At 40.0% G+C, this 23,816-nt stretch overlaps 1 protein-coding gene across 7 annotated transcripts in view; it reads right to left on the reverse strand.

Moving 5' to 3' along the window:
- Window positions 1–414: 414 nt before the first annotated feature.
- The window catches only part of BLM (BLM RecQ like helicase), a 65,250-nt gene continuing 41,848 nt past the window's right edge, over window positions 415–23,816 (reverse strand). For 2 of the 7 annotated variants that reach the window (XM_064480597.1, XM_064480598.1), the window contains exons 15-23: window positions 19,782–19,977; window positions 18,396–18,586; window positions 14,212–14,359; window positions 9,836–10,035; window positions 8,889–9,081; window positions 6,198–6,320; window positions 4,059–4,257; window positions 1,368–1,478; window positions 415–750 (exon numbers count right to left, since the gene is read on the reverse strand). In XM_064480597.1, coding sequence (XP_064336667.1) covers window positions 573–750; window positions 1,368–1,478; window positions 4,059–4,257; window positions 6,198–6,320; window positions 8,889–9,081; window positions 9,836–10,035; window positions 14,212–14,359; window positions 18,396–18,586; window positions 19,782–19,977 — 1,539 coding nt within the window. In that variant the 3' untranslated portion in view covers window positions 415–572. Of the gene's footprint in view, window positions 751–1,367; window positions 1,479–4,058; window positions 4,258–6,197; window positions 6,321–8,888; window positions 9,082–9,835; window positions 10,036–12,207; window positions 12,456–14,211; window positions 14,360–18,395; window positions 18,587–19,781; window positions 19,978–23,816 lie in introns of those variants that run through there. The other 5 variants (XM_064480600.1, XM_064480599.1, XM_031440598.2 and 2 more) reach the window with 5 other exon arrangements.

Here is a 23,816-nt window from a genome sequence, read left to right on the forward strand (position 1 = left end):
TAATTCTTATTTTTAATGAGGGAGGTTAAGCATTTTTCACATATTTGTGGGTCGTTTGCATTTCCTTTTCTGAGAACAGCCTATTCACATCCTTTGTTCATTTTTCTACTGGGCAATTTTTTTGTTAATAATTTATAGGTACTCTTTGTATATTATGGATATTAATCTTTTGTCAGGTTTTTTTTCCCCCTTTTTTCTGTCATTTATCTTTTAATTTTGTTTAGGTCATTTTCTACAAAAGGTTTTACACTTTCACACTGCCCTATGCGTGTCTTTTCCTTTGGCTTCTGTGTTTCATGTTGTGCTTAGAATTTGTCTGACTGAGATGATTCAGCTGCTGCTTCAGGCGTTCTGAGAAACACCGGCCACAACGCTTGCAGTGGCAGCAAATCATGCTTATTTAAAAGAAAAGATTTATTTTAAAAATAAGAACTGTCACCCCAAGCATTTATTTAAATATTAATAGATATGGGTAAAAATTACAAATGGTATAACACAACTAACAGCTTTATATTCACAGATGGTCAGATGCTGACAAACAAGAAAGATCTATGTACATTGAGATCTGGTTGTTATACAAATGCATATGAAGGCTTAAGAAACGGTCTATTTATAGGCTTTGGTGGAGCCATAATCCCCAATTTTCTATTGGCTCCTGATGCCGCTTGAGAACCATGCAAAGCTGAACTGGGTCCAAATATGTTGGAGGATTTAGTTTTAGAAGATATTCTTCTGCATGTGCTGGACCCCCTAAAATGTGACAAAGAAAAGAAAATTAAAATGTCAAATAAAACCCGAAGTGAACAGTCTTCTTTCTCTTGACCGGCACGGAGCTGTATTATCCATGTTTTTCCTTGGTGTCTGCATTTTCTGCCTATAAAGGCCCTGGGTGAGGTAAGTTTCCTTTACAATTTAAGGAATAGACAGCTTCCTTTTACACAAATTTGTCCTAAATTTGTCTTCCTACAACGTCAAGGATTCTGTGACTTGGGACCGACCTCCTGTGCCTTCTGTCCACCCTCTCACAGCCTATAATCAGACCTCTCCCTTCCACCCCTCCCTCCAGACAACAGAGCTGAGATCCACATTCCCCTCTACTCTGACCACAGAAAGGAAGTAAGAATACCTTGTTAAGGCCCCAACGCCCAGACAATAGACACAGTGGAATTACTGTGCTGGCATAGTCCAGAGGAGGTAGCTTTGTGGGTGGGTGGAGATGGGGCGGAGCAGAGCAAGCCTCCTCCAGGCCGGCCCGCCCAGGGGGAGGCTGCAGATGTGGTTCCCCGGGGGCCCCAGAGTAGCTCGGGGCTGGCACATCTCCATCAGGGCCTCAATGCCAGCGGCTTGCTCGCCTGTCCCGCTCTCACCTCCCACTCGCTGCTGAGAAGTCCCTGCCACAGCCTATTACAAAGTCCTTCCAGCACCTCTCTTCCCTCTCTGATCTGAAGATAACAGCTTTTTTCCTCCCCTTAAATAAACTGTAAAAAAAAAAAAAAAAAAAAAAAAAAAGAAAAATCATAGGGCCAGCATGTTTACAAGGATAAAGGAAAACAGCAGGCAACATTCTCTATAGAAGCCTTTCCCTAAAAGAATATTTCCCACCGCTTTGTAACCAGGCTGAATTCCTGCCCAGTGTTAATATTCCCTCGCATCAGGGCATGCCAGTGGCCTCCCATCTCTGAGTTTAGGGGCCAGGGTATCAGGGCCACCAGTCTGGTAATGACATTTTGGTGGGGGTGGGTGAAGAGTGGTTTTTCAACATTCTAAAACTCTTGCTCGAGGGCAGTTTTCCTGCAGAACAGGCAAAGATCTGCTAAACCCACAGAGAAGCAGCCTTAAATTTCCCTATGCTGATTTCCTGCTGAGAAATTAAGCCCCAAGCGAAAACCTGCTGTTTATGTTGATTTACAGAATGAATCTGCCAACAGCAGCCTCCATTTCACCAGAGCCATCCATTTTACTCCCACTCAGAGCCCAGAACACAACTGGTTCATTGTGTGTTATTCTGAAGATGTAAAGCTCTGAGGCGAGGGTGGAGAGGTAAGGGCGCTGGCAGAGAGCCACGTTTACTCTGGCTGCGCAGAGACGCTCGGCCAGGTGAGCGGCCTGGACACGCGGGAAACCACCCTGCAGAGTGGTTCCGTGGAGCCCAGGAGAATGCAGCACAGACACAGGCTGCTGCACGGTGCAGCAAAGTGACGCAGTTTACTGATTTTGGCCAGTAGGGATTAGGAAGGAATCCCACATAAATACACTGGCTAATTAACAACCAGCAAAAGAACTGGTGCTGGCTATTGGACAAGTGTGAGTTTTACCACTTACTAGATTAGGCTCTAGGCCACAGGGCAAAGTGCTTCCCTCTTGTAAACAAAAGCTGTGAAAATTGAATACGGGAGCCAATGGCAAGGAACACTGAGATATGATTTGATTGTTTTTTCAGGAATCTTCCTGGATGATGTGTAGCCGTGAAAGTGCTCCGGGCAGGCGTGGGTGAGCCAGTGTCCAGTCCCACCTGGGAGCCTGGGACCAGGCTCACAAGCTCTCCCCAGGCCAGGCCTCAGCTTCCTCATCACAGTGGACTAGAGGCCTTTTAAGGTCTCCTACTCTGCCTGAACTCCTGAGGAGATGAATATTTCTCAAAATGGGGGAATAAATGAAAAACATAAGAAATGTCCCCACTGAAGAGTATCTGCTGGTCACTTGCGCACTAAAAACCACAAAAATTATTATTTAGCTGTAAAAATGAGTGAAATCTTGCCATTTGCGACAATGTGGATGGAACCTGAGGGCATTATGGTAAGTGAAATAAGTCATACACAGAAAGACAAATACTGTATGATCTCTATTATATGTGGAATCTAAATATATATATACACACACACACACACACACACACACTTAAATCAAGTTCACAGATACAGAGAATAGATTGGTGGTTGCAAGAGGCAGGGTTGGGATGGTGTGTAGGATAAATGGGTGAACTGGTTTTTTAAAAAAAAGTTTAAATTAAAACCCACAAAATTAAACTAGTATTTCCTAATGCCTTTAATTTCTGTACCCTGACAGAAGGATTAGCACATATAAGATGTTTGTTTATGGACTTAACAAGAAAATGACAGTTTGGTAACATTTGATTTCCTTTCTCTTCCCCTACTCAGTTTTTGGTTTTTATTACCCAGAAGGAAGAGGTAGAAAAACTGCAAAAGAAAAACACAACAGCTTGCTCAAGTTTACTGAGGACCTGCTTCCCTTCTCCTATAAGCATTTGCTACGATATGCAGATACTTGGGGCCACATTCTCCAGACTGACAGGATGGTCACGGTCCTGCTAGGTCTTACCTGCCAGGCGAGGGCAGAGGATGTCCTTGCAGGAGACAGGAAGAAGGGGCTGCAGGAGCAGTGCAATTACGAAGTAAGAACACTGCCCAGCTCATCATCAGGACCTGATGAGCCGATAGCACCCCAAAGCAGACATGTCCCAGCCTGGAGGCCGGGCCGATGGGGGAAATGGAAGATGGCGGGGCTCGAATGACCTTTTGGGTCTCCTGTTGTGGCCTCTTCTCTGCTACCCTGCAAAGCTTGGGAGGCTGGCTCTCCCAGGTGTTACTGAACGGCAGGGGGTGTGTGGGGCTTCCACGTGGAGGCCCTGCAGATTCTGTGGCAATAGAAGCAGTGTGGCAAGTGCTGATGGAATCATAAGAGCGATGAGGAAACAAACCCCTTTGTTTATATGATTTACAGCATTTTAGGTGGAAAAGTCTCTTAAGTCTCTTAACTGTCCAAAAAAAGTTCTTTTTCCCCTAAGGTAAGGTCAAAATTAGAGACGTTTTTGCAAACTAGAAAGCTTTGGTGATAATCACACTTAGGAGTAGATATTTTAAAAATCTGAAACAAATGTTTTTGTTTTGGATCAAACCTTAATCCTCACTCCATGAACTGCAGAGGCAACATTTAACAATGGCTTATTTTAATAAATGCTTCAAAGCCAACCAGCGCAGTGGTACTTCTGTGCCCTTCTCCCTTCTACCCTACGATGCAGAAAAGGTGGCAGAACTTACCCTTTTGTCTTGGAAACCCCGAAACCAGTTTTCCTCCTCTTAGACCTTTGGGAGGCTGGCATCCTTTTCCTCTTTCTTTCATTTTTGGGTTTATTTGCAAAGTAGTGGGAAGATACAGGCGCATCCTTGTCCCACTCCTCAGGGGCGTTTCTCCCAGTGCCTCTGCTGCTGGAGGGGCTTCTCTGGGGGGAACTGTCAGCTACAAATGGACAATGCAGACATTTACCAGTGCTGCTGTGCTCGTCCAAGTGTTGTTACCGTCTTTCAGGGGATATTCGATACAGGGGAGCAGTTCAGCTGCTACCTAGCTACTTCCTGGTGAATCCTGCCACGTGCAGTCAACAATTCCACAAGAACTGAGTACTTCTTTTTTTTATTTCACAAAGCCCCAAAGTGGTCAATGGCAATTTGTTTTTAAAGAATGGGGATCAGAATTCATTAAGAAAATGTGTGATGCTCTTTAACTTAACCAGAGATGTCAGATTTATTAGCTGATACTCTGGAGCCTGTGCCCCTGTTATTGTTTGGGCAGTTAACCTGTTAAGCTCTTTGAAAAGTTTACAGTGCTAAATAATAGACAATTTTATTTATCATTTTACACGTGCTCAAAAAATAAGCCCAATATAAGGAAAACATAACTATGTTCTGCACCTCATCTTTGAATGATGGTTTACTTAGTAAATGAGTGTCAGAAAATTCTAGACCACATTTTACACTTTGCATAATGGTTGTGAACATTTCACATACTATGCAAGAAACTAGGAAAGCATACGTCTGCAAAGAAGAGGATAGTTTTCATAGATACTTGCAATGCGAGGCCCCCCCAAAGCATGAAATCTTCCTATGTCAACAGTGATGAGGTCTTCATTTTCTGAAGACATTTCCTGGCTGGTCTGGTTCCCCTCCTGCTTGGCAGGAAGGGCATGTGGCGGGAGGCTTGCGGGGAGTGCAGCTCGGGTGAAGAGTGCTGCTATCCCCGCTGTGGGACTTCGGGGAAATAAAAAGGCCTCACCCATTTTTACTTTTAAAATGGGTGTTATGAGGACTGACTGACACAAAATAGGCAAAGCTCTTGGCTCAGTGTCTCTCCCTCAAAAAGTGGGAGCGATCATGACCACACCCTGGGCTGTTTCACGAAAGCAGCCCTGTCTTACGTGGGCAAAATCCCCTTCCAAACAAGTTACTATACTAAACAAGTGTTAAGTTCCCACTAAGAGGTCAAGGCTTTTATGGAATAATTACCATACAGAGGAATTAACAAAAACCTGACTCTGAAGCATTTTGTCAATGGATAAAAAACGATCACGGAGAGAGGGAATCTGAAATGTACACTTACTCACTTCTCATCCTGCTACCATCTCCCTCAGCCTTGAGAAGGCCCCCTCCCAGCGTCCTGTATAGAAACAGGAGAATATCCCCCTGGCTGGTCTGCATGGCAACCGCTGGAGGAGGGCACAAGGCTCTTGCACTTGTCACGTCTCCCGCAATAACATCTTTGTGCTTGATTTGCCCCCCGTCCACGTGTGCTGCAGCTCAGTGACGAGCTTTGTAATTAGAGGTGCCACATGACAGGCCTCCCGTAACCTTTGGGAACATCCACTAACGATGCACTCACTTGGGTGGACTCTTTCAATGGCTAATAACAATAAGATTCTCTAGCGTTCCAATTACATGTTCATTTTTCCAAAACATTTAAACTCCACTCTTAATCTTTATCTTTAGACATTTTTGTCAGATAACATGTTCCTTCCTCAGATAAGGAAACTGAAGCACAAAGAGGTTACTTGTGGCTGGATAGGGATCATATGGAGATGGTGGCAGATCTGCAATCTGCACCCAGGACTCCAGGTTCCTCAGGCACTTGCCATAACAGAACTAGCAACTCCTGGGCCCAAAAGTCCTCCTGTGAGTCTTACTGGCAAATTCAGTAAATGGCATCCCCAAGAGGAGCCTAAGCACCAATGTCCTGAAGGAGGAGCCTGGCACACCACTGGGTCTGCTCCGAGCACTGGACGCCAGTATGACAAGGTGTAGAAGCCTTAACACAACCCAAAAAGCAAATAATTCTAATCCAGTGAGATGCATCACCTAACGTTAAAACAGGCTTTCAGAAAACAAATATTTGGCTGTATACTGAACCTGGCAATGTCCACTGAGAGTATTTCTGCAATATTGGAATCACTTCTGCACCATATTTTTCCAGTTTGTCTTCAGTAACACCATCAATTTGAAGCAAAACCTCAGGATCGGAAGATAAAGATTCTGTGCATGGGCATAAAATTAGAAATTTAAATTACCACCCATAGAAAACCCACTGAATTTATGCTCATTCACCCATTCAGCACATGTGTGTTAAGTGCCAACTAACTGCAGAGCACTTGGTACATGGGCCAATTTTCTAAAAGGCAGTTGGTGCCAACAGAGGCACAGAGAGGCCCAGAGGGCAGGAGCCCATCATCCAGCTCCAGCAGCAAAGGTGCATGAAGCCAGGGCAGAGAACGAGAGAGAGCAGAGGACATGCGGGGAGAAGCGGAGTCGGGGTGCCTGTGGAGGGCGCCCCAGGGTTAACCAGACTCAGCTCTGGCCTACTGTTCTCACAATGATGACTTGTCGAGCTGGAAGAATGGTGATCCTTCTGTTTGCAGGGAATGCCCACGTTCGTATTTCCAGCTCTGACTTCTCCCTTGCACTCCAGACTTGGCCACAACTGAATCCTTTCTTCCCCCAACCCCAAACCTGTTCTTGATCCAGTCTTTCTGCATGTGGGGGGAGGCAAGTCTTCAGACCTTAACAAGTAGGCCGGTAAGAGTCCTCTGCACAGAGAAGGCACATCAGTCTTACAGCTAGACAAGCCAGTCATTTTAAAGATCACTCTGGGTGCTGTACGGACAACAGATTATAAAGGAAAGAGCTGGAACCGAAGCCTGGCGGAAGGCACTGCAGGAGCAAGCGAAGGTGTGGTGAACTTGCAGGGAGCGGCAGGGACAAAGAGAAGAGACTCGGACATGTTTTGGAGGCTGGGTCGGTATGACTGATCGACTCACTGGCTGTGGGGAATGAGGGAGTAATAATCCCCATATTTGACTTGAGCAAAGGGTGGCTTTCAAATCTGTGATTCTCACATCATTTTTGTGTTTAGAGGAAAAGAACAGAGCTGTGGGATAGACCAGAAGGTTTATGGAGAGGTTTAGAGGAAGAGGAGAGACAAGTAGACATGCAGGTCCCTGAGGACATTTGTCCTTTATCTGGAGAGCTGGTGGTGTTATACCAGAGTACTTGGAAGATTAAAATGTATATACCATGTTCATATCTGGAGTTGAGGAGACTAGTTAGGAAATTACACTAACAGCCTAGACACAAAATACTGCATTTCACTGATTCTAAGATACACACTTTTTCGTGTTGTGGCATTCCTGAGGTCAAGATGTGCTGACGGCCAAATGGCAGGTGTATAGTGGTCGTCACTGCCTGTGCACGTGAGAAATTAGTACTGCCGGCAAGTCCACAGTGCTACTGCCGTGCTGGTTCCTCACGTGCTGAGTTTAACTGTCACATGAAGTGTCTTCAGAAAGACTAGACTGCGATCAATATGGAAAAAGTGCTAGTGAATGCAGAAAAGCTTAGAAATGTGTAAAATGGAGAATAAATTTGGCATAATAAAGTAAGTATTTGTCCTGGAGGAGAGGACAATTTCATAGTTTCTTGCAAGCAACAACCAAGTGCTGGGTATGCCCCAAAAAACAAGACACCCCAAGTGGATGCAGCACTGTTACATTTGTGCTACTGAGAGATGTGTACCCTTCCATGGGCACTTTCTGGTACCATCAAGAAAACATCACTGTCAAATCAGAATGGGAGACAGGAGTTTTGATTAAAATAGTGGGACACGAAGAAAATAATGGAACACGCAGAAAAGGCTGCACCACTGACATTCCTGATCACACGAGGGAAAACAAAGACGTGGACAATTGAGTCAAAAAATGATTCAGAAGAGTCAGGCTTTGAATGTGAATTTTTACTAGCACCTAAATCAGTTTGCTTTCATTATATGCATTTTCCATATATACAGAGTTAAATGTGATAAAAATCTAAATAAAGTAAAAAACAATTTTTCTTTCAATAAAAGCACTGTGTCATAGCTTAATTAGCAGAATTTTTTCCTTTCTCAACAGTCTATAAGGTAACAGTGTCTTAATATGGATGGCGTCTTAGAGTTGATGAAATACTGTAAAGACCTGTGGTGGCAGGAAGGGGAATGGAGGAGGGAGAAGGTGATGATTATGAGCTTTTCTGAAAGAACAGCATGGAAGGTGACGTCTACTAGTCAGTCAACTATGTGACCAGCTTATTTTCCAGGGACTTTACTATTAGAATTCCGGGCTGAGATATCTGGGGCCAAGGAAGTAACTCAGGTCAGCAGGCATTTATCACAAAATACTTAGAACATAATATTTTTCCTAAGGAACTTAGCTCCACATTGCAAAGATGTGTATACACAACACAGTTAAACGTCCTAAGGCAGGCAAACAATGCACACAAAATCATTAGGTGACACCTGCTGTTAGGGATTACAGTTACCCATATCCTAACAGGCAGCGCTAGACTGAGGTAGAAAATTAAAATTATACCGTATGTCTGAATAACACAGTACTGTGTGTATCTTAAAGAATATATTTTATCTCAAGGATAAGTTTAAACTGTTTCTCTGAGCTTTCAATTCAGAGATGAAAAAGACCGAGATCTACTTATGCATTGGTTTTAAAAGTTCCTCAGAAAGATTAACTTTGGGCCTATTAATTTATGCCGCACAACAGGGAGACTCACACATACCTGCAAGCTTCTTAAGCGTGACAGTGTTAAAAATGTTAAAGTAATGCACACCGAAAACTTTCCCCAGAGATTTGCAGACTTCTGTAAGTTCTCCAAGACATTTCTTAACCATCTCTTCCCTCTGAGATACCTTGGCCACTAAAGCTTTTTGTTTTTTCACACTGCTGGAATTTTCCGTTTCCATAAAGTCTACCTTTGGGAGAGAAAAAGAAAGCATAGGAGTGGGGGTGTGCATGCTTGTATCCAAACGAGGCTTTATTTAACGCTTAACCACATTTAAAAATTTTTTTCAGGGGAGGGCATAGCTCAGTGATAGAGTGCATGCCTAGCATGCACGAGGTCCTGGGTTCAATCCCAAGTACCTCCATTACAAAGTAAATAAACCCTAATAACCTCCCACCAAAACAAAAAAAATCCTATTATGCCAAGTAGATAGTAAGCCCCTTGGGAACAGGGGCTGTATATCGTCTATCTCCAGTGCCTGGCACTTTCTTTTTTTTTTTTTTGGTATATATATATTTTTGTTGAAGTATAGTCAATTTACTATGTTGTGTCAGTTTCTGGTGTACAGCACAATGCTTCAGTCATACATGAACACATATATATTCGTTTTCATATTCTCTTTTACCATAGGTGATAAGATACTGAATATAGTTCCCTGTGCTATACAGTATGAACTTATTGTTTGAAAAGGTTCTTGATAAAGGCTTATTTAATGAATAGATGATGATTAGTGATCTGATAACTCATTCAATTCATTTCGACAGGTATTACATTACTTGGGTTCAATTTTAAGATCTCTTTCCAAATTAAGAAGAACAGAATATGGTCATATAGCATAGTATATATAAATTCAGTATCCATAAACTTTGCAAAAGACACTTTAATTTTCAGTAAACTATTTCTGTCCACTCATTGCGAGATAATAAAGATTTAGAATGCCATACCTTTAAGTGCCCATTTAGTACAGTTTGGGCTTTATTTCCAGGCATCACATAGGCAATTGGTTGATCATTGGCATTGATAAATAAGTCTTCATCCAAAATCTTGTCAAGTATCAGCTTTTTAAAAAGTCTTTCGGCATTGTGTCGTGAATAAGTAGATCCCTTTCCAAATATCCCTGTCTGAATTTTTGCACTCTTACTCCCTGGTAGGAAGGTACAAGAACTTAGATTAGTAAAGGTAGGGATATCATAACTCTAATAGAAGAGGCTAAAAAAAGTCATTTATGGATAGGTCTAGCTAGATACATGGAACAGACAATCTATTCCTCAGGAAAATCCATGGTACTAACAGCCACTCATTTCCATCAAATGAGAACATTTAGTAAGAGCTCTGAAATTTCTATAGTGGTATGTACTTTTCCTCATCTTTTAATAACATGCATTGACCAAAAACAGCAGCAAAATTAAGTTTATCATTTTAGGATGTTGCATTTACAGCTTACAAAATTACATCAGAGCAAACAAATCAAAGAAAAAAGTTTATATAAATTTTAATAGCTTCATATCCCTGTGCTATATTAGGATATATAGCATGTATTACTGATCTAGTTACAAAAATTATCAATGATCAATGTTTATACAAATTCCAAAACAAGAGCGTAACATTCCAGAAGACTGGACATTTCCCTCCTCCTCCTGCTGGCTGAGAGCCCCTCAGTCTTGGTTTCACGTTCAAGCTGCAAAAATTACTAGTGTTTTCATCGTAAACACAATTTTATTATAACAATCTACTTAAGAAGGCTGGTGACACCAATTATAATCAGAATTAAGAGTTACTCTGTAAAGCTTTAGCTCTATTTTAAGAGTTCCAAATAACTACATTATTATACATTTCAGATGGCTTCTGGTCACAGATGCTGAACTATTCAAGTTTTTCCTTCTTCAAGTGATTTGTACCCCCGAAGTATCACATTCCAGGGCCACGACTACTGCACTGGTAATGGTGGGCTGTGTGATGTGGACCAACACTAGTGCAGAGGATAACTAAGAAAGCTGGATGAAACATAAACAATTTTCTTGAAAACATAAAAGAACTAAGGAGGAACTGAAAAATGTGTCAGAAAAATGTTTGATTTAGCAATCTTTCAAGAAACCTACATGAAAGGTACAACCAGAGATGCAGTCGAAGGTGTATGTAAAAGGCTATTTGCACCATTATTGATAATAGAAAAATATGTCCTAAAATAAGACTATTTAAATATATTTCATCAGTATAATAAAATAGAAATTAAAAACTACTTTAGAATTAAAAATTAAGAAAATGCTTATATCTTGTTATATAAAAATGATAGAAATTACACATACAATATGATAAATACATGATTGAGAGCAAACACAAGGCTGCTCTATCCTGAGGAATGTGCAGATCCAGAAGAAACAGCTGAGAAACTGAGCAAACCATCTTCCTACTCCAATCTAGGGGATTAATTTTTAATTGCTTTATAGATTTTTAATTAAAGTAATACATGACATGGGGGAAAAAATACAGTACAGGAGGGTTAATAATTAAAAGCGACATTCCTCTGTTCCACCTGTGCCCTCCCCAGTCTCACTCTTCTCCACGGCAATCACTTTTTAAATAGCTTGTTTTCAGCTCTTCTGTGGTAGCCTGCACGTGGACCCCTAACTCCTGCTGTCGTTCCACTGGCCAGAGTCACCCCGTGACATTTATTTCCTGACCCCTCACTATGGAAGATGAAGCTTTAACTCATTTACACCATCCTCTTCACTTTACCTTGTCCCAAATTTTGCTAGTTTTATAATATTGGTTCATCTATTGGTTATTTTTGTAATTTTAGACAGAACTTCTGACCACTCTCCCTTCCCACTATGTAGGAAGTTATCAGCACCCCAAGCTGTCCATATATTCCCCTTCTTTTACTTTTATTTATTGTACTTTTATTTTTTACATCATCAAGATGAACATTTACATCCTGTACTGTTCTCCAATCATGTTTAAGTCTATTCGTTGACTGTATTATATAGCTAATCAACAGTGTTTATATTATGACGAGACCTACTTAGAACGCAAGACTCCTGCGCAACTCTAAGGAGGATGTTTACTGTATCCAGACAAATAGATTATTTTTTGCACGTTTCATCACTCAGAATCGTGCACCCATTTCCTTTATGTTCGACCTTGGCTCTCTTGTATCTCTCCCCTAGAGTTTCTAAGTGCCTTTCTCTTTCTGTTGTTGAGAAGTTAACGTTTGTGTTCTTTACTGTCATCAATAAAAAAATTAATTTCTTGTTCTTTATATTGCTTGGGACTTATTTTTCCCAACTTTCTGTTACACTTTGTACAGACTGCTTACTGGACCTGTTGTGACTCTGGGATTTCTTCTCACTGGACCCACGGGTCAGCTCTTCTGTTTACGGTGTACATCATATCATTTTCTTTGCCTTCTAGTCTCCAGGGCTGCTGATACTAATCTGATGTGTTTGGTTTTGGTTTGTTTTTTCTTTCCAAAGCTTTCTGGATTATCTCTGAAGGGATCCAGAATATGCCAGGGTGACATAAAAATTATTTTGAGCAGAAGGCATTCGAGTTTCTGAAATCCATCTGCCAAAAAAGCAGAGACTCCCAAAAGAACTCAATTGTCAAAAATCCCTTCCCCAGAAGCAACAAGAGAGACTGACTCTTATCACTGGAGATGAGAGGTCCCCACACCACATCCACACAGACACTGTCAAAAAACTACCATTCTCCTCCCATCTTTCTCCTAAGGGCCAGTTTATCCTTCCAAAAAGTCACTTGTTTTCCCTTAAGTGCCTTTCTCCACCCTCCCCCTATTAAAAGGGTATATAAACTCCAAATTCTAACTGCCCCTTTGAGTCACATTTTTCCATACATAGCTGATTAAATCTGTCTTTTGCTAATCTGCCCTCAGCAACTAAATATAACAGAGCTTTTCCTCCCCTATATCTCTTTACCCTTGGTATTCTTAAATCTCACCTTATAAAGCATCTTATTTGGCATTCTGTGGGCATTTTACTCAGGTTTTTTTCTCTTTCACTCTGGAAAATTTTATCATTAGTTTGTTAATTCCCTCTATTTTTTATTTCAAAATTTGTCAGATTTTCTATCTCCTAAGAACTGATCTACATTTTCTCTCTGATATTTTCCATATATCTTTTTGATCAGGTCTTAGAAGATTTCCTTGGCTTTATCTTCCAGCTTTTCCACAAAATTTACTTTGTCAATCACTTAAAACTTTTAACAACTCTTTTCTCATTCTTTCTTTCTCTTCCATACCATGCTATTGTTACTAAAGTCTGTGTGAAGATACTAATTAGGTGTTTCCCCTCCCTTCTCCCCAAAGTCACTGCCTATTTTCTAAAGGATCTCCATCCCCAGGGTCAAACACACTACTTATTTGGTCTTTCTCTTGATCGTCCATTTACATTTAATCTTTAGGGACCAGGTTATTAAACTTTTTGGGTGGTTATCCTATTATTTTTACGTCTCCCCCAAATTCTTCCTCTGAATGAGGACATCTAGTTATCAGGTTTGCTTTAGGGTTAGTGGGCTGGTTGGTCCCCAAATGCTACTCAGGGACTTCGGCCCTCAACTCAGAATGTCTTTCTACTCCTCAAGCTGTTTATCTTTGTTCCAGGATCAACTGCAGGCTGGTATTCCACACAGTTCTTCTGTGAGCAGACTTTCTTTTAACTGTGCCCTCCTATTTTTGGCTTCTCTGCTTTCACTTCCACTCCCTAGAACCCTCAACTTCAAGTCTGAGGCCTGGTGATAATGGGGTTCTGCCTGGCTGATAGCCCTTCCTCTGTTATGACTTTCTCCTACATTTATTTTGCATATAATTTACAGCATTTCATCCCATTTATCAGTATTTTTCCCATCCATTTCTTAAAAGATTTTAAAAACCTCTAATCTGATGATGGTCTCTTTCTGGTTCTTTATGCTGTTATGGATTTAATCATTTTATTTCCTTACTGTTATTTTAATAGGGCCTCAAGCAAAAAAAAGAAGACAGATACTTATGCTCAGGTTGCCATCTTGAACTAGAAGTCAGTCAATGGGTAATTCTCCAGAGAAGTTACATTCCATTCACTTGGAATGTAAGTTTTATTATTTTCTTTTTTGTTTGTGAAAACTCATCTTAGTGACTTATATAAATACTATAAAAAGAATTGATATAATTCTTAAAAACTTATTTTTTGTTACTCAGAAAGACTTTATTCTAAAGCCCTCAAATTCAATAAGAAAATAGACAAAAGAAATTTTTTCTATGAACTTGTAATGAATTCTTTAGATGTTCAATTTTAATTGATGTAACTCAATGAAACAGATGACTTACCCAAGAAAATGTCCACCAGCATATTCATAGTAAATCTCCCAGAAGGGCCTACGTATTTTATATTTCTTGTTCCTTGTGATGAACTATGTTCTTGAACAAATCTTACAATGTTTTTTACATCATCAGTCACATCTCTTGTCTTATAATCCTATGAATAAAAAGTGATTACCTTTTACTATAATTAAGATAATGATACCTAGATTGCTAGAGCTTAATACTAACTGTAATAGTCCCACAACAAACCATTTCCAGACTAAAATCAAGACCAAAACCAAGGAAGTTTCAATTGTTCATTCTTTTCTAAATTCTTACATTAACCTTGTTTGAATAATTGGCAATCTACTATATCTATTTCATTACTGCTTCACAGATATACATCTTGTCTTTCAGTTACCTGAGAGCACCCTGTGGGTAGAAATAATCTTTTCCAAAAAAACTATTTATTTATTTATTATTGTATTATTGAATTGTTTTATTATGGTGGGGGGAGGTTATTAGGTTTATTTATTTTTAGAGGAGGTACTGGGGATTGAACCTAGGACCTTATGCATGCTAAGCATGTGCTCTACCATTTGAGCTATACCCTCCCCCAAGAAATACTCTTTCTTTAAAAAAAAAAAAAACCCTTCAGACCTCTTCACTCACCTCTTACTGGATGGTGACTTTTGGGATGAAAAACATTGTCCACGCAAATATGTGAGTTCTGATCTCTTCTGGGTGTTTGGTGCTAGTCAATCCATTTTATTATCTCTACTCAGTTCCCTTTTCTCATTTCCCTCAGTTGTCTCCGAACTCTGCTTCCCTTTTAAAGCCCCCACTGCTACGTGAACTTTTGCTATCATCTACCCCAGTTCTCTAACTTAGCAATACTAAGCACCAGCACTGCTCGAAAGCTGTATTGTGTTTCTGCGCCTCTGTATATGCAGTTCCTCTACCTTCCAATCCTTGCTCATCCACCACATTCCAACAACCCAAAGACAAACAGGACTGGTGTCCTGTACTAACAACTAACTGGTAGTGATTCTGAGGCTCTATCTAGCTTCACCATGAAACAGTGCCCCACCACTCTCTCCAACATCATTCCTGCCTTAATTCTTGGTGACTCACACTGTAAAATGACTATTACTCAATAAAAAAAAGTTAAAAAAAAATTCTTGGTGACTCAGTGCACAGAGATGATCCTCCCACACCTAGCCTTTTGGCAACTCGATCTCCTGTGCTCTGGTGATCCTGTCCCTCACATGTCAGCCACTCACGCCCACTGTCAAATCCACCACCTTAGCCTCATTAGTTAACGGCAACCTCTTCATTCTCTGACCACCACCTCCTACCTTTCCAGCTCATGCCATCCAATGTTCTGACTCCAACAATCCACTGGGACAACTTATCCATTGATCCTCATCCTCAGATATTCATTCTCCTAATTCAGCTTCAATTCCAGAGCCAATCATTATAACACTACCTTTCATAGACCTTCAACTCCCTTGCCCTTAGGTCACACTGCTTGATAAAACACGTTAGATCTAATTCTCTACCACTGCATGCCCATATCTCTGTAGCCGCAAGTGGCTGGAGAAACATACAACCATGCTGACCATGTTCACTTTCAATACCTGGTCATAAACTTCACGTGGTTATGCAAACCCTTAATGCTGCCAGGTAATCATGACACACCCTTGGTCTGTCACTCCTGAGTTCTGTTAGTATAGGTGTCAGCAAACTATGGCCCATGAGCTGAATGCCCATTTTCATAAATCAAATTTTACTGGAAAACAACCATGGAAAATCAATGTATTTATTATTCACATCTTCCTTTGGGCTAAAATAGCAGAGCGGAGTAATTGTGACAGATGCTGCCACAAAGCCCCAAATATTTATTCTCTGGTCCTTAAAGATAAAGTTAGCTGACTCCTGTCTTAGTGGCGATTTCACACTTTCTCCCTTCTCCTCCATCCTCTCTTGTCCTGTTAGCTGACAACCTTGCTTCCTACTTTGTTGAGGAAACTGAAACAATCAGGAGAGCTTTCACAAACTTCCTCCACTGCATCACCAGCACCATCTGCCCCACATCTTCTCCTCTCCTCCTGCTATTATAGATGAACAATCCGAGTTCCTGTCTCAAGCCAGTCTTTGTACTTCCACACCAGCCCCCGCCCCCGCTCGCTTACTCACGGACACTGCTTCACAATTCTTCTGTCTCCTTACACAGCAACTTCCATCCTCTATAGGAACATCCCCACCAGCATACAAATATGCCATCTCCCCTGGCTTTTCTTGACTCCACTTCTCCTGGCGCCTACTGGTTCATGTCTCTGTTCATCCTTGAAGCAAAATTTGAGAATTCTCTATGTTCACTGCCTCTAATTTTGCCCCACTCCACTGAAGCTGGTCAAGTCCAAGTCCCATGATTTTTGCGGTGATAAATCCAGTGGTGGCTTCTCAGTCCTTATGGTACTTGGCTGGGCAGCAGCATGTGACTAGTAGCACTCCCTTCTCCCTGAGACACTTCTGCATTTGGTTTTCCTCCTGTCTCACCTGTTCTCTTTCCTCATCTCCTTTCCTGGTTCTTTCTCTTCTCCTTAACTTCTTCAAGTCCCAAGACTCAGTCTTTGGTTTTCTCCTCTTCTGTCTAAACTTATACCCCTGAAGATTTTATCTGCTTTTGTGACTTTAAAGACAACTATATGCCAACCACTCCCAAATTTACCTGTATCACCAGCCTCTTTTCTGAATTCCTGAATCTAAAAGACATACATAACCTCAATATGCCCCAAACCGAACTCCTGGTCTCTCTTGCCGTGCAGTCTTCCCTGAATGTGTCAGCCGAGGGTCGCTCTACTCTTCCAGTTACTCAGCTCTCTGGGTACCGCTCTGGCCTGCAGCACCTCTCCCCTGCCTGACTTAGTCCGGTGCAGGCAAGTGAGCTCCCTCACCACCCAGCAAACGCATAGGCGTGTCTGCCCTCAGGGCCTTTGGTCTGGGCTTCGGCCAAGAAAGCCTGTATCTGGAGAGCTGCTCAGCTAACTCTTATCTTCAAGCTTTTCCTCAGGTCTCATCTCTGCAGTAAGACTTTCCTGGGCCACTGCATCCTGCATCCCATTCATCATTCCTGACTTGTCACACTGCTGTACTTTTCACTACAGTTCCCCACCCTTTACATGCACTTACAATGGATATGTCTTTATTCAGCCTCCTTCTGCTAGAAGGTAAGTTCTTCAAGAGCAGGGATCTCTGTATTTTGTTCAGTGATGTATCCCAAACTCCTAGAACAGTCTGTCACAGAGCAGGCACTCACAAATATTTGTTGAATGAGTTAACTGATTAGCGATGTCTACAGGGTAGGGTGTGGTGGCTGGAGATGGCCGTGAACCCCAGATTCCACCCTGAGAGGGAATAAATTGCCCTCTGCTCTGGCTAGTGCTGCCTATCTTGGTAACTGCTCTTAACGCACGGCATCACGATGACATGCATACACGTATGTCTGCCTCCCCTCCAGCCCATGGGCTGCCCCACGCCATGTTCATCTGTGAATCCCTGGCTCCTTGCACAGAAGTTCCAAATAATATGTCAAATGTGAGAATACTCTGTAAACTGTGAAGTACCGTAGACATTAAAACACAGAATTACCATGGTAGGTACAATAAAGTATCTGATGATGGAATTTAACAACCTCCCATCGTTATTTTTAGGACAGATGATAGCGAACTCATCCAGGAGTTACTGCCATTACCCTTTATAGTTTTTAAAAAACCAATTTATAGAGTAAATGAGTTCAAACATATAGTACACTAGTTATAACCCTTTTGAGAATGAGATCTTTAAATAAAATTAGAGTTGAATGTAAAATATTCTACCTGCCCATGTTGGATCTTTTTGGATATTTCCAGATTGCTTTTTCTAAGATATCCTATAATCCCCAGTGCACTTATAAAACATCAGCATTTTAGATAGGTCCAGTATAGTATTTTTTTACAGGCTTCTAATTCTAAGGATATCCACAGAATTACTATTAAAATGTTTCTATTCTCAAATAATATGAGGAGGAAGCCACCTTTCCCCTGTTAAAGCGCTTCGGGCCCACTTACTGCAATCTTACTTGTGCCTCACGCTTCTAAGTTAAGAGAAGAAAAAAAAAATCTTGGCAATTTCCTTATTACAAAGAATTTGAAACTTTCTTATTTTACCTTTGTTTTACAGCAATTATCACAAGAAACATCTGGGTATTTCTTACAAAAATTAGGATTAAATTCATTTTCGCCAAAGTAAGCCAAAAGCTGTATTCTCCTGCATTCTGTTATATTTTCACAGTAATGCACCATACTGTACAAATTATTGAAGTGAGTCTCTTTTGTATGATGGTTTCCATCTTTTTCCACTAAAAGAGATGAAGAATACAGCAAAACATACTTATTAGAGTAAAAAAAACAGAATATCACAGAAGTATTTAGAATAGATTCATGTAACTTTAAAAATTAAATGAAATAAAATTATTAACATGACACTGTTCTGTATTATAGTTAACTGAATATTTTTGTTCATCTTTAAGATTTTAGTTGTATAGGAATAAATGTATGTTGTCAGGAGTAGCTGAGAATATTCTGCAATTCTATTACCAATGATAAAAATCTGAATTTTATTAACTGTATTTATCAGATTTGCATGTACTGAACCCATCATCCAAAATAAGCAGAGCACGGAACTATGGCAGTGCACTGTGCATCTCCCTGAGTATTTGGATCAAAGTGGTTAAGCTAGTGGTTCTCAAACTGTATGCCAAGGACCCCTGGGGGGGCGGGGTCAGGTGCTGCAATGAACTCACAGGGGTGCCAGCAGGGTGTTTGAAATTTAAGGGAAACACAGTTAATACCTGGCATCTGTTGAGCACTACACAAACTACTAGTTTGAGGTAACTCATGATGTGCTACTTTCCTTCTAATGACATCTTCCTGAAGCTGAATTTCTGGCAGTTGCTTTGATAAAAACAAGTACCTCCCAAAATTCAACATGAAACAGGAAATGAAGGCAGTAGTGTCTAATCTGATCCCAAGGTTTGAGAACAACATGAACATATTTTCATTTGTAAGCAACTCTGGATAGTTAAAATTAAAAAAAATTTTTTTTTCTGGTTTATCAGCATTATTTTTTTCAAATGGCTGCTAAGTGTTTAGGATTTAAACACTTACTAAATTGTCTGTACCTAACTTAATACAGGTTCTGTTTAAAAACACAAATGGACACACTAAGTTGAAAAGTTTCATTTTTTTTCACTGAGAATCATCTTGGTACAGTACAAGGGACATGGACTTTGGAGTCAGATGAACCTGGGCTCCATCAGGGCTCTGCTCTGTCTGGAGATTTTTCTGCTTATACATGCCTGTATCATTTGAGTTTTACAGAACAAGCATACAATACTTCCAGCACAAAAATGAACTAAAATAAAACTTCCATATCCATCTAAGTCTTCTGGACTGTTTGAGGAAAACTGGACCAAAAGCACTACAGTTGCAGGAGTGGATGACAATCATAGGACGGAGGAGGACAGAGAGTCTCCATAACCAAGCTCATCTTACTCAGTATAAGCCTCTTCAGTCTGGTCACATCGTGATAGGTATAGAAGAGCAGGCAGTGAGAGATTTCCCCATCTCTTCCAGCTCGGCCAGATTCTTGGTAGTAACCCTCTACCGATTTAGGGAGGGATGCATGGATCACAAATCGCACATCGGGTTTGTCAATTCCCATTCCAAATGCAACTGTTGCACAGATAACCTGATGTAAAAGCAAAAGCCTATTAGACTTACAAATGCATTTAAAGGAACATTTTAATAATAGATGCTTCTAAAAGCTTTATCCTCTATTTTACTTTAAAGTGTACGCTATACAACGATCTAATATCTTAACTTGGTTCCATTGGTTAGCATGACTAATATGAGATTTTCACATTGATAATTTACAATTCTACTCAGACCCAAGAAGGTAAAGAGAAGCTCGGTGTGGCAGTCACTGGCTTGTATGATTTGGTGTTATCACGTAAGGGAGCCAGAATTAAGAGCAGTCATCTCTAGATGTGTCGCTCTCTTATGTTCTGGATCCGGAGGTGTGGGGGTTGTTGCTCACATAGCCATGGGATCCACGATGCCCCAAGAAGTGTGTTGCTCAGGAGCTCCGGGTGTTCCCAGGGTTTGAGCTTTCAGAGGTCACTGCTGCTAGCTTATTCGATGATTCAGGAACAACGGTGTTCTTGCCTGCTCCAGGTCTTACCATTCGTTTTCCCAGTGGTAGCAGCTGATCATACACCAGCTCCTTTTAATCATCAGCTGATTTCACAATCAAAATTTGTGAAATTTTTATTGGAACCCATGTGGACAAGTTTGAGAGCTGCTTATTCTAGAAAAAAAAAAGGCTGCAAAACAGGGCTCTTGGCCTATGCAAATTACTCAGTGATGCAAGGTGAGAGTTAAATTTCAGGAGCTTGGTATATCAGTTTTTAGTCTAAAGTCATTTTCAAGACTATCCATTTCAGTTGTAAATTCAGGACCTATTTAATCCAGACAAAAATACTGTTATCTCCAGGCAAAATTACATTATACAAATAAAGCTGCAAGTCTTTTTTTAGCACTTAAAAAAAAAGAATTGCTACTTCAAGAATAATATTTCAAAAGCAACTGGACTCTCTGGCAGGCCGACTGGGGCTAATGACATGCTATCAGTAACTGTGAGTACCAGAGACAGGAACTGCATGCTACGGAGTACACGGACGGCGGGTGGGTGCCCTCATCAATGCTGGAAACGCTGGTGGCCTGCACTCTAGGTTAGTCGTCCAAATTCATGGCACTGTGATCAAAGGCAAATCTCCTTGGAAAGAGAAAGTCTACTGTAGCCTCTAGAGGGGGGTGAGCAGGTGGAGAGGCTGCAGAGCGAGGTGTGCTAGCCCACAGGCTCACAGTTTTCCAAGAAGTTTCGGTGCATTTCCCAAGGTCGGGTGAGCACATGGCTGCGAGGCAACCTGTAGGCTAACAGGGTGACGATGACACCAATTTCTAAACGTCTGTATTTCTTGTGACTGGGAAAACTGGATTTGTTGAGTTGTTACCTCCTTCTTTATTTCTGTGTTGCTTTCAAAACTTCAGAGTACAATCATTTCTTTGTGAAGAAAAACAAGTTTTATTCTGTATCATGAATCTAGTAAGATCAAGGCTATGCAGTTAGTTATATGATTTTATCTTGACTGAGGATTAGCTGCTCTGAGAGCAGAAACGATTAGATTTTTTTTTAAAAAGCTCACCAATTTAAAAAAACTATATATTTGACCAAAGTATTTTATATATAAATATATATATATATAGATGTATATTATAGAATACTTACATATAAAGAGATAAAGAATTTTTAAAAATTGACTTTCTTCTTTTTTTCTTATTTTCTATTCAATTTTAAGACAATTTTTCTTGTCTATTTTCTGGTTGGGATTACACATTTTTGAATTATAGTTTTCCCTACTTTTATCCATCATTAACATTCGAACATTGTCGTATCATTAAAAAAAATCCTTCATAAGCCATTTTTAATGGCAGGAATGTACCATAAGGTACCCAATCATGCTCTCAGGACATTTAGGCTGTTTACTATTAAAAATAACACTGATGAAAATTCCACACCCACATTTCAGATTTGAGGCTTTTAAATATAGTCTGCCATATTGTTTTCCAGAAAAGCTCTAAGTACCAAGGAAATTGCCTCTTACAACACTGTCCCTAACAGTTAATAAGTTTGCTAACACAAGAGGTAAAAATGACCTCTCAGTTTTAAATTTTAACTCCTTTGATTATTAGCAAAACTGCACTTAAAAATTTGTATTTAGCCTTTTTTAGGTCCTCCTTTCCAATAGTCTCAATAGCCTAGGGTAATTTACTATTTGAGATCCATATTTTTCTTATCAAATTTTTATAAACTCATTATGTTTTATTTGCTGAAGATATAGTTCCTATTTGCTGCTGTCTTTAATTTTTGTTTACAAACATAGAAGTGTTTAGTTCTTTAGGTTTTTAATCATTTCCAGTAATTACCTCCTTTTGGGCTGCGTTTTTTTCCGAGTTTATTCTTCATTTAACTTTTAAAACAGTATAGTTGAATTTTAATCTTTTGGGGCTATTTTTAAGCTTAGGTGCTCTTCCACTCAGAGTTTAAACATATCAGTTCCTTTATTTTACTTGTAATTAATTTTAATAAGGATCCAGAGCAATTACCCCCATCAGATAACCAAACCACTAGCTGAATAGTCTTCCCTTCCTGATTGATTTCATTTACTCATTTAAAAATTTTTTATTTATTTATTTTTTGTTTTGGGGGAGGGGATTAGTTTATTTATTTACTTATTTATTTTAATGGAGGTAGTGGAGATTGAACCCAGGACCTTGTGCATGCTAAGCATGCACTCTACCACTGAGCCACACCCTCCCCACCCCATGACTGATTTTAAACACCTTCCTAATTATAGATTGTTTTTACGTTTCTCAGTCTATTTCCGGATATCTGTTTCACTGATCTGTCTATAAGTATTGCAAAGCCAGTGTTCATGTGTTACTACTTTCTTGCCAAATTCTTTTAGTTATTTTCACTTGAATATTCTTCTAGGCAAACTTTTGAAAAAGTTTATCAAAAGAAAAAAACACTAGAATTTTGATTAGTTAAATATAAATTTGGGAAGAATGTCATCTATAATTACTTCAGTGAAGATAAACCAGTATTTTCTGAACTTTTACATTCTGTAAAAAGCCTTTCTATTGTTTTCAAATGACAATGAGCAGGGTATGCAAAGCTTCAGTCCCAGCCTCCTCTCTTCTGATTCTGAGGACAGTCCACTTCTGCTTTTTTAATTTAGTGAAACCATCTCAGGCATGTCTGTTTTTTGTTCTTTGCAGAGTAACCTATTTCTGTATTTTCATGCATATAATTTCTTCTTCTTCTTCTTTTTTTTTGAGGAAAGGTAGATTTATTTAGAGAGATACATCAAAAGGCAGGAGAAAGGCCATGACGTGTGGGGGTTGGTTGCATAGATTATAGAGCAGAAGTAGGTACACACTCCATAGAGAGAGTGCAGGCCTGTCTCCGAAGAGGGAGAGAGAAAGGGCCCATATAATTTCTTCTAACTTTGTTTTTATTTTTATTTTTTATTGAAGTATAGTCAATTTACAATGTGTCAATTTCTGGTGTACAGCATAAGTTTCAGTCATACATATACATACATATGTTTGTTTTCATATTCTTTTTTATTATAGGTACTTTCAAGATATTGAATATAGTTTCTTGTGCTATACAGAAGAAACTTGTTGTTTATCTATTTTATATATATAGTAGTTAAAATCTGCAAATCTCAAACTCCCAATTTATACCTTCCCACCTCCTCCCTCCCTGGTAACCATAAGTATATTTTCTATGTCTGTGAGTCTGTTTCTGTCTCGTAAAATTTCTTCTAACTTCGTAAATCAAACAAAGTGCTCTGAACTATGTCTACATGTAAGTTTTTCCCTAGGGATTTTGACACAACTCTTAAATCTGTTATATATTTGTTACGTATTTATTTAGAATACATTTGGCTACTCTATTTC

Source organism: Camelus dromedarius, chromosome 29 (genome assembly GCF_036321535.1).
Source record: "Camelus dromedarius isolate mCamDro1 chromosome 29, mCamDro1.pat, whole genome shotgun sequence".
Classification (NCBI taxonomy): domain Eukaryota; kingdom Metazoa; phylum Chordata; class Mammalia; order Artiodactyla; family Camelidae; genus Camelus; species Camelus dromedarius.